A 12,500-nucleotide genomic window follows, 5' to 3' on the forward strand; every position below is an offset into this window, starting at 1 on the left:
CTGGTGTGTTAACCAGGTCTGGTGTGTCTGGTGTATTAACCAGGTCTGGTGTATCTGGTGTATTAACCAGGTCTGGTGTATCTGGTGTATTAACCAGGTCTGGTGTATCTGGTGTATTAACCAGGTCTGGTGTGTTAACCAGGTCTGGTGTGTTAACCAGGTCTGGTGTGTCTGGTGTATTAACCAGGTCTGGTGTGTCTGGTGTATTAACCAGGTCTGGTGTATCTGGTGTATTAACCAGGTCTGGTGTGTTAACCAGGTCTGGTGTATTAACCAGGTCTGGTGTATTAACCAGGTCTGGTGTATCTGGTGTATTAACCAGGTCTGGTGTAGTAACCAGGTCTGGTGTATCTGGTGTGTTAACCAGGTCTGGTGTATCTGGTGTGTTAACCAGGTCTGGTGTATTAACCAGGTCTGGTGTATTAACCAGGTCTGGTGTATTAACCAGGTCTGGTATATCTGGTGTATTAACCAGGTCTGGTATATCTGGTGTGTTAACCAGGTCTGGTGTGTTAACCAGGTCTGGTGTATTAACCAGGTCTGGTGTATTAACCAGGTCTGGTATATCTGGTGTATTAACCAGGTCTGGTATATCTGGTGTGTTAGCCAGGTCTGGTGTGTTAACCAGGTCTGGTGTATCTGGTGTATTAACCAGGTCTGGTGTGTTAACCAGGTCTGGTATATCTGGTGTATTAACCAGGTCTGGTGTGTTAACCAGGTCTGGTGTATCTGGTGTATTAACCAGGTCTGGTGTGTTAACCAGGTCTGGTGTGTTAACCAGGTCTGGTATATCTGGTGTATTAACCAGGTCTGGTATATCTGGTGTGTTAACCAGGTCTGGTGTGTTAACCAGGTCTGGTGTATTAACCAGGTCTGGTGTATTAACCAGGTCTGGTATATCTGGTGTATTAACCAGGTCTGGTATATCTGGTGTGTTAACCAGGTCTGGTGTGTTAACCAGGTCTGGTGTATCTGGTGTATTAACCAGGTCTGGTGTGTTAACCAGGTCTGGTATATCTGGTGTATTAACCAGGTCTGGTGTGTTAACCAGGTCTGGTGTATCTGGTGTATTAACCAGGTCTGGTGTGTTAACCAGGTCTGGTATGTTAACCAGGTCTGGTGTATCTGGTGTATTAACCAGGTCTGGTATATCTGGTGTATTAACCAGGTCTGGTGTGTTAACCAGGTCTGGTGTATCTGGTGTATTAACCAGGTCTGGTGTGTTAACCAGGTCTGGTATATCTGGTGTATTAACCAGGTCTGGTGTGTTAACCAGGTCTGGTGTATCTGGTGTATTAACCAGGTCTGGTGTGTTAACCAGGTCTGGTATATCTGGTGTATTAACCAGGTCTGGTGTATTAACCAGGTCTGGTGTATTAACCAGGTCTGGTGTATTAATCAGGTCTGGTGTGTGTCTCTGATCTCACCCCTTGTGGATGATGTCAAACTTGATGCCTTTGGCCTGGACGACCCTCTTGAAGCCTCTGTGTTGACGGTTGATGTTCAGGTTAAACTTCTCTTTAAACTCTGGACTGTTGCTGTTCTTCACTGTACTGGTCTTATCCCTCTGGGCCTCCTCCTGCACTCACATACACACACGCACGCACGCATGCACAAACCAAAGACAGAGAGAGAATATTTTAGTGGATCTAAGTGGAAATGTGTGCATGCAAAATGGTTGTGTGTGTTTGTGTATGTGTGAGTGTGTGTGTGTGTGTGTGTGTGTGTGTGTGTGTGTGTGTGTGTGTGTGTGTGTGTGTGTGTGTCTTACCATACTAGGAAAAGGAAACTCAAAGCGCACACTGGTGTCCAGATCACTGGCAGAGACTCCTGAGAAGAGGGATGAGAAGAGAGAGAGAGATCCGAAGAGAGAGAGAGATCCGAAGAGAGAGAGACATCAGAAGAGAGAGAGAGACATCAGAAGAGAGAGAGAGACATCAGAAGAGAGAGAGAGACATCAGAAGAGAGAGAGAGACATCAGAAGAGAGAGAGAGACATCAGAAGAGAGAGAGAGACATCAGAAGAGAGAGAGAGACATCAGAAGAGAGAGAGAGACATCAGAAGAGAGAGAGAGACATCAGAAGAGAGAGAGAGACATCAGAAGAGAGAGAGAGACATCAGAAGAGAGAGAGAGACATCAGAAGAGAGAGAGACATCAGAAGAGAGAGAGACATCAGGAGAGAAGGGGGTCAGCAGAGAGGGGTCAGCAGAGAGGGGTCAGCAGAGAGGGGTCAGCAGAGAGGGGTCAGAAGGAGGCATCTAAAGTTCAAAACAACACACCTGAGGGAGCAGGTAGATTGATGCCCTTCACGATGTACAGCGTCATCTCATTGGCTGTCAGGTCAGGATACATTCTACAACAGACAGAAGACAGATCACTTTCCTCCTGCTTTGTATATATGTGTGTGTCAGAGATGTATTTTCATATGAATGTTAATTGTATAATATCATTCTGACTTGACAGTGGTGAAGGTCCTCAGTGTGGTATTAATATGGTAGTAACAGTATAGTACTAGACAGTGGTGAAGGTCCTCAGTGTGGTATTAATATGGTAGTAACAGTATAGTACTAGACAGTGTTGAAGGTCCTCAGTGTGGTATTAATATGGTAGTAACAGTATAGTACTTGACAGTGTTGAAGGTCCTCTCCTCAGTGTGGTATTAATATGGTAGTAACAGTATAGTACTAGACAGTGTTGAAGGTCCTCAGTGTGGTATTAATATGGTAGTAACAGTATAGTACTAGACAGTGTTGAAGGTTCTCAGTGTGGTATTAATATGGTAGTAACAGTATAGTACTAGACAGTGGTGAAGGTCCTCAGTGTGGTATTAATATGGTAGTAACAGTATAGTACTAGACAGTGTTGAAGGTCCCCAGTGTGGTATTAATATGGTAGTAACAGTATAGTACTAGACAGTGTTGAAGGTCCCCAGTGTGATATTAATATGGTAGTAACAGTATAGTACTAGACAGTGTTGAAGGTCCTCAGTGTGGTATTAATATGGTAGTAACAGTATAGTACTAGACAGTGTTGAAGGTTCTCAGTGTGGTATTAATATGGTAGTAACAGTATAGTACTAGACAGTGGTGAAGGTCCTCAGTGTGATATTAATATGGTAGTAACAGTATAGTACTAGACAGTGTTGAAGGTCCTCAGTGTGATATTAATATGGTAGTAACAGTATAGTACTAGACAGTGTTGAAGGTCCTCAGTGTGGTATTAATATGGTAGTAACAGTATAGTACTAGACAGTGTTGAAGGTCCTCAGTGTGGTATTAATATGGTAGTAACAGTATAGTACTAGACAGTGTTGAAGGTCCTCAGTGTGGTATTAATATGGTAGTAACAGTATAGTACTAGACAGTGTTGAAGGTCCTCAGTGTGGTATTAATATGGTAGTAACAGTATAGTACTAGACAGTGTTGAAGGTCCTCAGTGTGGTATTAATATGGTAGTAACAGTATAGTACTAGACAGTGTTGAAGGTCCTCAGTGTGGTATTAATATGGTAGTAACAGTATAGTACTAGACAGTGTTGAAGGTCCTCAGTGTGGTATTAATATGGTAGTAACAGTATAGTACTAGACAGTGTTGAAGGTCCTCAGTGTGGTATTAATATGGTAGTAACAGTATAGTACTAGACAGTGTTGAAGGTCCTCAGTGTGGTATTAATATGGTAGTAACAGTATAGTACTAGACAGTGGTGAAGGTCCTCAGTGTGGTATTAATATGGTAGTAACAGTATAGTACTTGACAGTGGTGAAGGTCCTCAGTGTGATATTAATATGGTAGTAACAGTATAGTACTAGACAGTGTTGAAGGTCCTCAGTGTGGTATTAATATGGTAGTAACAGTACAGTACTTGACAGTGTTGAAGGTCCTCTCCTCAGTGTGGTATTTGGGGACAGGTTGGCCCTTGGCGTGGGCCATCTTCAGCACCTCAATGTTCTGCATACACTCCTCTGCCAGCTTCTCAAACCTGACAACAGCAACACACACGCACATTACACACACACACACAGTGTACACACACATGGTTCACACCCGCCAAATGGGGGTAGATGTTGTCGTTGGCAGGGTTGAATGTCTATATCACCAGCCACGTTGGCGGGTTGAATGTCTACTCCACCAGCCACGTTGGCAGGTTGAATGTCTACTCCACCAGCCACGTTGGCAGGTTGAATGTCTACTCCACCAGCCACGTTGGCAGGTTGAATGTCTACTCCACCAGCCACGTTGGCAGGGTGGTAACACAGAGCATTTGGGTACCCGTTTTTTCCAGAAGAAGTTAATTGACCACACCTACTAATTGACTACGACTCCTAATTGGCCACACCTACTAATTGGCCACACCTACGAATATTGTGTGTCTCTTTACAGAGTGTTTCTGAGCAGTGTGGGAGGAAGGAGGTAGATCTATACATACTGTGTGGTGTGCAGGTCCTGGTTGCTTTAATGACCTTTAACACGGTTTGTATTTGAACCTCTTTTTAAACACATCTGCTTTGTAATAAATATGTATTGAACTGACTTTTATCAGGTAATTCTTTCAACCTCTTGATGTGCTCGGTGTACTGACGAACGCTCGTGCACACACACACTCACACACCTCACTCACTCACACACACCTCACTCACACACACCTCACTCACTCACTCACACACCTCACTCACTCACACACACACCTCACTCACTCACACACACACACACACCTCACTCACTCACACACACACACCTCACTCACTCACACACACACACCTCACTCACCACACACACACACACCTCACACACCACACACACACACCTCACTCACCTCACTCACCTCACTCACACACACACACACCTCACTCACTCACACACACCTCACTCACACACACACACACACACCTCACTCACTCACACACACCTCACTCACACACACCTCATTCACTCACTCACACACCACTCACTCACACACACACACCTCACTCACTCACACACACACACCTCACTCTCACACACACTCTCACACACACACTCTCACACACACACACCTCATTCACTCACTCACACACCACTCACTCACACACACACACCTCACTCACTCACACACACACACCTCACTCTCACACACACTCTCACACACACTCTCACACACACACACACACACACACACACACACACACACACACACACACACTCTCACACACACACACACACACACACGTTGCCACTAACCTGGAGGTCTCGGCCACACTTCCCATGTGAGTGAACTGCTGGGAGTAACCCAGACATTTCTGTAGAGAAACACATCCTGTGTTATTAATGTACTATCAACATGTTATGAATCTGTTATAACACGTTGGACTGATTATATAGATGCACACACACAGTACCAGTCAGAAGTTTGGACACGCCTGCTCATTCCAGGGCTTTTCTTTATTTTTTAAAACTATTTTCTACATTGTAGAATAATAGTGAAGACATCAACTATGAAATACAACATATGGAATCATGTAGTAACCAAAAAATGTTAAATAAATCAAAATATATTTTATATATGATCACAGCTTGGAATGAGAAGCTGTCCAAACTTTTGACTGGTACTAATATATATATATATATATATATATATATATATATATATATATATATGTGTGTGTGTGTATTGTTTTATTGTTGGTGCGGTGCTATATAAATATATTGTTTTAAATATATGCTGAAGGGGTGGGCTGTTTAATAAGTTGTCATAAGAGTGTTATAACCTGGTGCTGCTGTCGGAGGAGCTCCATGTTAATGCAGTAAGAGTTGTCATAGTGTTAAAACCTGGTGCTGCTGTCGGAGGAGCTCCATGTTAATGCAGTAAGAGTTGTCATAAGAGTGTTATAACCTGGTGCTGCTGTCGGAGGAGCTCCATGTTAATGCAGTAAGAGTTGTCATAAGAGTGTTATAAGAGTGTTATAACCTGGTGCTGCTGTCGGAGGAGCTCCATGAGGCTGTTGTATTGCTCTGAGGAGCGAGGAGAGGAACGAGACCGAGCCAGAGAGTAGTCCTCCTCACTGACTGGAGCACTGGGGACCTGTGGGAGGAAACGGAAACGGGATACCTAGTCAGTTGTACAACGTCTTCCGTATTTAACCTAACCCCTCTGAGTCAGAGAGAGGAGTGGAAGGGGAGACGAGAGGGGAGGGGGAGAGGAGACAGGAGAGAGGGGGAGAGGAGACAGGGGGAGAGGAGACAGGAGAGAGGGGGAGAGGAGACAGGGGGGAGGTGGAGAGGAGACAGGGGGAGAGGAGACAGGGGGAGAGGGGGAGAGGAGACAGGAGAGAGAGGGGGAGAGGAGACAGGAGAGAGGGGGAGAGGAGACAGGAGAGAGGGGGAGAGGAGACAGGAGAGAGGGGGAGAGGAGACAGGAGAGAGGGGGAGAGGAGACAGGGGGGAGAGGGGGAGAGGAGACAGGAGAGAGGGGGAGAGGAGACAGGAGAGAGGGGGGAGAGGAGACAGGGGGAGAGGAGACAGGAGAGAGGGGGAGAGGAGACAGGAGAGAGGGGGAGAGGAGACAGGGGGAGAGGAGACAGGGGGAGAGGAGACAGGAGAGAGGGGAGAGGAGACAGGAGAGAGGGGGAGAGGAGACAGGAGAGAGGGGAGAGGCGACAGGAGAGAGGGGGAGAGGAGACAGGGGGAGAGGAGACAGGAGAGAGGGGGAGAGGAGACAGGAGGAGAGGAGACAGGGAGAGAGGGGAGAGGAGACAGGAGAGAGGGGGAGAGGAGACAGGAGAGAGGGGGAGAGGAGACAGGGGAGAGGAGACAGGGGGAGAGGAGACAGGAGAGAGGGGGAGAGGAGACAGGAGAGAGGGGGAGAGGAGACAGGAGAGAGGGGAGAGGAGAGAGGGGGAGAGGGGGAGAGGAGACAGGAGAGGGGGAGAGGAGACAGGAGAGAGGGGGAGAGGAGACAGAGAGAGGGGGAGAGGAGACAGGAGAGAGGGGGAGAGGAGACAGGGGAGAGGAGACAGGAGAGAGGGGGAGAGGAGACAGGAGGAGAGGAGACAAGGGGAGAGGGGGAGAGGAGACAGGAGAGAGGAGACAGGAGAGAGGGGGAGAGAGGGGGAGAGGAGACAGGAGGAGAGGAGACAGGAGAGAGGGGGAGAGGAGACAGGAGAGAGGGGGAGAGGAGACAGGGGGAGAGGAGACAGGAGAGGGGAGAGGAGACAGGAGGAGAGGAGACAGGGGGAGAGGGGGAGAGGAGACAGGGGGAGAGGGGGAGAGGAGACAGGGGGAGAGGAGACAGGAGAGAGGAGAGAGGGGGAGAGGAGACAGGGGGAGAGGAGACAGGGGAGAGAGAGACAGGGAGAGGGGGAGAGGAGACAGGGGGAGAGGAGACAGGGGTAGAGGAGACAGGGGGAAGGGGGAGAGGAGTGGGGATGTGTGTGTGTGTGTGTGTGGGGGGGAATTGGGTGGAGGGGTGTGTGAAATTGTTAATGTCAAGGGATGAATTTAACACAAACAAATATGTACACAAACACAATTACCGACACACCGACACACGCACAAAAGAGAGTGAGATCGAGAGAGGTGTGAAAAGTCAACAGCAGGAGATTATATATCTCTCACACACACACACACACACACACACACACACACACGTGTCTTGGTCTCCCCCTGTCCTCTCCATCTGTTCCTGGCTTCTCCTGCAGTCTCAATGTTCCTCCTTTCCCTCCCCCTCCATCCCTCCCTCCTCTCACTCCCCCTGCCCTCCTCCATCCCTCCCTCCTCTCCCTCCCCTGCCCTCCTCCATCCCTCCCTCCTCCTGCCCTCCTCCATCCCTCCCTCCATCCCTCCCCCTGCCCTCCTTAACACCCACAGTCCTCCTCGTGTTGGAAAACTAAAATGTGAAGAGTAAAGCCTCCACCTTGGTGATGTCTACAGGCAGGCCTCCCTTTGTGGCGCTGATCATCTGGTCCAGTCCTTTAGCGTGTCGGAGATGGACCGCCGCTCCCTGCATGTCCTTCATCTGTTTAGAACGCAGCGCCGCGCGGACGAACGCCTGTCGCCGCAGCAACAGGAAGTCCAACTGCTGCTGGGCTGCACCACAGGAAGGGACGTCACAGGGGGGAGGGAGTCTGGATGTGGATGTATGTGTGAGGGAGGGGGAGGGAGAGGGAAATGTGTGTGTGTGTGTGTGTGTGTGTGTGTGTAGGGAGACATCAGAGTGGCTAATGTAGAGGTGTCAATGGGAGAATGAATTTGTTCACGTCAAGGGATGAATATAACACATCTATGAATATGTGCACACACACACACACACACGTACCGACACACAAACTGACACCAACATACACACACCTTTAAGCCCCAGTCTGGAGCCCTGTGTTGTGTTGCCTCCAGAACCTGGTGTGGGAGGGGTCGGGGCTTTGCCTTTCTGGACTGGAGCTCCCACTGCAGGCTGGAGGGGGGGGGAGACGAAAGAGAGAGAGAGAGAAAGAGAGAGAGACGAGAGAGAGAGAGAAAGAGAGAGACGAGAGAGAGACGAGAGGAGAGAGAGAGAGAGACGAGAGAGAGAGACGAGAGAGAGAGAGAGAGAGAGAGATGAGAGAGAGACGAGAGAGAGAGAGAGAGAGAGAGAAGAGAGAGAGACGAGAGAGAAAGAGACAGAGAGACGAGAGAGAGAGAGAGAGAGAGAGAGAGAGAGAGAGAGAGAGAGAGACGAGAGAGAGAAAGAGAGAGACGAGAGAGAGAAAGAGAGACGAGAAAGAGAAAGAAAAGAGAAAGAGAGAGAGAGAAAGAGAGAGAAAGAAGAGAGAGACTATATAGAGAGAGAGAGAGAGACGAGAGAGAGACGAGAGAGATATAAAGACGATAGAGAGAAAGACGAGAGAGAGAAAGAGAGAGAGAGAGAAAGAGAAAAGAGAGAGAGACGAGAGAGTTAGAGATGAGAGAGATATATAGAGAAAGAGAGAGAGAAAGAGAGAGAGAGACGAGAGAGAGAAAGAGAGAGACGAGAGAGAAAGAGAAAGAGAGAGAGACGAGAGAGAAAGAGACGAGAGAAAGAGAGACGAGAGAAAGAGAGACGAGAGAGAGAGAAAGAGACGAGAGAGAGGAGAGAGACGAGAGAGAGAGACGAGAGAAGAGAGACGAAAGAGAGAGAGACGAGAGAGACGAGAGAGACGAGAGAGACGAGAAAGAGAGAGTTAAGTGAACAGAAGTTAAATATTGTAAAAATGAACATACTCCCTATCCTGCGTGTCTAGGACATGAACATACTCCCTATCCTGCGTGTCTAGGACATGAACATACTCCCTATCCTGCGTGTCTAGGACATGAACATACTCCCTATCCTGCTGTCTAGGACATGAACATACTGCCTATCCTGCGTGTCTAGGACATAGCATCCATATTTTCCCACTTTCCAGAACAATCTTGAGCGTCAAGAAATCTCATGACATCATCAGTATCAGTATAATAGGTCATGGTGGTTACCTTGGCCAATTCCCCTGTTCTGTCCTCGTCCTCTGCGTCTGCGTCCTGATTGGCTAGTTTCATGGCCGTCTCCAGGACGGCCATGAAGTTCTGCTGGCTGCTCTCTGAGCCCTGCAGCGGAGGACAGCCTGGGCCACAACAACACAGTACAGAGTAAACACAGAGAACAAAACCACGCTACAAACACGCTACAGTGTACACGCTACAAACGCGCTACGGTGTACATGCTACAAACGCACTACGGCGTACACGCTACAAACGCACTACGGTGTACACGCTACAAACGCACTACGGTGTACACGCTACAAACGCGCTACGGTGTACACGCTACAAACGCACTACGGTGTACACGCTACAAACGCACTACGGTGTACACGCTACAAAACGCTACAAACACGCTACGGTGTACACGCTACAAACGCACAAACACGGTGTACACGCTACAAACACGCTACAAACACGCTACAAACACGCTACACGCTACAAACACGCTACACGCTACAAACACGCTACAAACACGCTACGGCGTACACGCTACAACAAACACGCTACGGCACAACAAACACGCTACGGCGTACACGCTACAAACACGCTACATACACGCTACAAACACGCTACAAACACGCTACGGCGTACACGCTACAAACACGCTACAAACACGCTACGGCGTACACGCTACAAACACGCTACAAACACGCTACAAACGTACACGCTACATACGCGCTACGGTGTACACGCTACAAACGCGCTACGGTGTACACGCTACAAACATGCTACAAACACGCTACGGCGTACACGCTACAAACACGCTACAAACACGCTACGGCGTACACGCTACAAACACGCTACGGCGTACACGCTACAGACACGCTACATACACGCTACAAACAAGCTACATACACGCTACATACACACTACGGCGTACACGCTACAAACACGCTACAAACACGCTACGGCGTACATGCTACAAACACGCTACAAACACGCTACGGCATACACGCCTAGAGAGGTTTGCAGTGTGTGCAAACCTGGTCAAGAACTACAGGAAACGTATGATCTCTGTAATTGCAAACAAAGGTTTCTGTACCAAATATTAAGTTCTGCTTTTCTGATGTATCAAATACTTATGTCATGCAATAAAATGCAAATTAATTACTTAAAAATCATACAATGTGATTTTCTTGATTTTTGTTTTAGATTCCGTCTCTCACAGTCGAAGTGTACCTATGATGAAAATTACAGACCTCTACATGCTTTGTAAGTAGGAAAACCTGCAAAATCGTCAGTGTATCAAATATTCCCCACTATAGATGATAAAAGCTGCAGCTAAATGCAGGTTACCTGGTGGTACAGGGAGATCAGCCAGGTTGACTGGGCGTCCAGCCTTATGAGACCTGATGGCATCCTGGTATTGCTGTTACATATACACACACACACACACACACACACACACGCACACAGAAAAAACATTAGTACGATATATCCAAGCAGGTACACATTACAGTGTGTGTGTGAGACGTTTCTGCTGTCAAAAGCATGGAACTTTTGGAGTTCTTTCTCATTCTTTGTGTGTGTGTGTGTGTGTGTGTGTGTGTGTGTGTGTGTGTACGTGAACCACCAGTCATTTCTTTGATGTGTGTGTGTGTGTGTGTACCTTGACGATGCGCTGGTGCATGCGTGCCTTGCGGTCGTCTCCTTTGCTCTTGGCCCCCTCTGCTGCAGCTTTGTATCTGTCCATCCTCTGTTGTAACGCTTCCCCTACACTGCCTGGGGCTGGGAGGGCTGTCACACACACACACACACACACACACACACACACACACACACACACACACACACTGAGCCTCCACTGAGCGACCTGGCACAAAATGGCTGCCGTGCATCAACCAGATGGGAGCTACACATTGGTGATGGAGGTAATTTCCCCCTTTAGAAAGACCCTTTATATATCCAATCCATCATTATTATCATTAATATTATGTGTGTTACCGGAGTCGGCCACCGGGGGAGCTGCAGGGGGAGCTGCAGGGGAGGGCCTGGAGGAAGACTGGGGAGGAGCTGAACGCTCTACCACTGCATCTCCTGAGGAGAGAGAGAGAGATGAGAAGAAAGAGGAGTTGCGCCGTACGGGGGGGGTTGACATCAGATGTTTAGGGGTCAGGGCAGAATGTACGAAGTGTCTCAGATTAGGAGTCCTGATCTAGGATCAGGTTCCCCATGTCATCTTTTTCATTGTGATCTAAAAGGGAAAACTGATCCCAGATCAACACTCTCTCAGAGACTGAGACACTATGAATACAGACCCTGGTCTTCTAGTCTCTAGCAGGTCTTTAGGGATGAGACTGACACTATGAATACAGACCCTGGTCTTCTAGTCTCTAGCAGGTCTTTAGGGATGAGACAGACACTATGAATACAGACCCTGGTCTTCTAGTCTCTAGCAGGTCTTTAGGGATGAGACTGAGACTATGAATACAGACCCTGGTCTTCTAGTCTCTAGCAGGTCTTTAGGGATGAGACTGAGACACTATGAATATAGACCCTGGTCTTCTAGTCTCTAGCAGGTCTTTAGAGATGAGTTTCAAATTGCAGCCTATAGGCCCTAGTCAAAAGTAGTGCACTATATAGGGAATAGGGTGTCATTGATAAACCAAGCGCACCTGGAGGGGGAGGTAGAGAGCTGAGGTCCACTGGTTCCCCTCTGTCCAACGCCTCTACTACTGGGTCTAGTTTCTGTACAAGAGGAGGTGGTGGAGAGGGAGAGGAGGTGAAGAAGTGGTAGAGAGGGAGAGGAGGTGGTGGAGAGAAGGTGGAGAGGGAGAGGAGGTGAAGAGGTGGTGGAGAGGGAGAGGAGGTGAAGAGGTGGTGGAGAGGGAGAGGAGGGAAGAGGAGGTGGAGAGGGGAGGAGGGAAGAGGTGGTGGAGAGGGAGAGGAGGTGAAGAGGTGGTGGAGAGGGAAGAGGTGGTGGAGAGGAGGGAGAGGAGGTGAAGAGGTGGTGGAGAGGGAGAGGTGGGAGAGGAGGTGGAGAGGAGGTGAAGAGGGAG

At 48.4% G+C, this 12,500-nt stretch overlaps 1 protein-coding gene across 1 annotated transcript in view; it reads right to left on the minus strand.

Annotated features, from left to right (window-relative positions):
- Positions 1 to 12,500, minus strand: part of LOC121843351 (coiled-coil and C2 domain-containing protein 1A-like) — a gene marked incomplete at both ends in the record, with an annotated part of 30,512 nt that overhangs the window by 13,260 nt on the left and 4,752 nt on the right. The window contains 13 exon segments of the mRNA XM_042312969.1: positions 1,428 to 1,579; positions 1,772 to 1,830; positions 2,281 to 2,354; positions 3,863 to 3,979; positions 5,218 to 5,276; positions 5,945 to 6,058; positions 7,889 to 8,061; positions 8,323 to 8,422; positions 9,457 to 9,584; positions 10,798 to 10,870; positions 11,111 to 11,238; positions 11,446 to 11,538; positions 12,117 to 12,189. Of these exon segments, the coding sequence (XP_042168903.1) occupies positions 1,428 to 1,579; positions 1,772 to 1,830; positions 2,281 to 2,354; positions 3,863 to 3,979; positions 5,218 to 5,276; positions 5,945 to 6,058; positions 7,889 to 8,061; positions 8,323 to 8,422; positions 9,457 to 9,584; positions 10,798 to 10,870; positions 11,111 to 11,238; positions 11,446 to 11,538; positions 12,117 to 12,189 (1,343 nt within the window).

This window comes from Oncorhynchus tshawytscha, unplaced genomic scaffold (genome assembly GCF_018296145.1).
Source record: "Oncorhynchus tshawytscha isolate Ot180627B unplaced genomic scaffold, Otsh_v2.0 Un_contig_6385_pilon_pilon, whole genome shotgun sequence".
In the NCBI taxonomy this organism is placed as follows: Eukaryota; Metazoa; Chordata; class Actinopteri; order Salmoniformes; family Salmonidae; genus Oncorhynchus; species Oncorhynchus tshawytscha.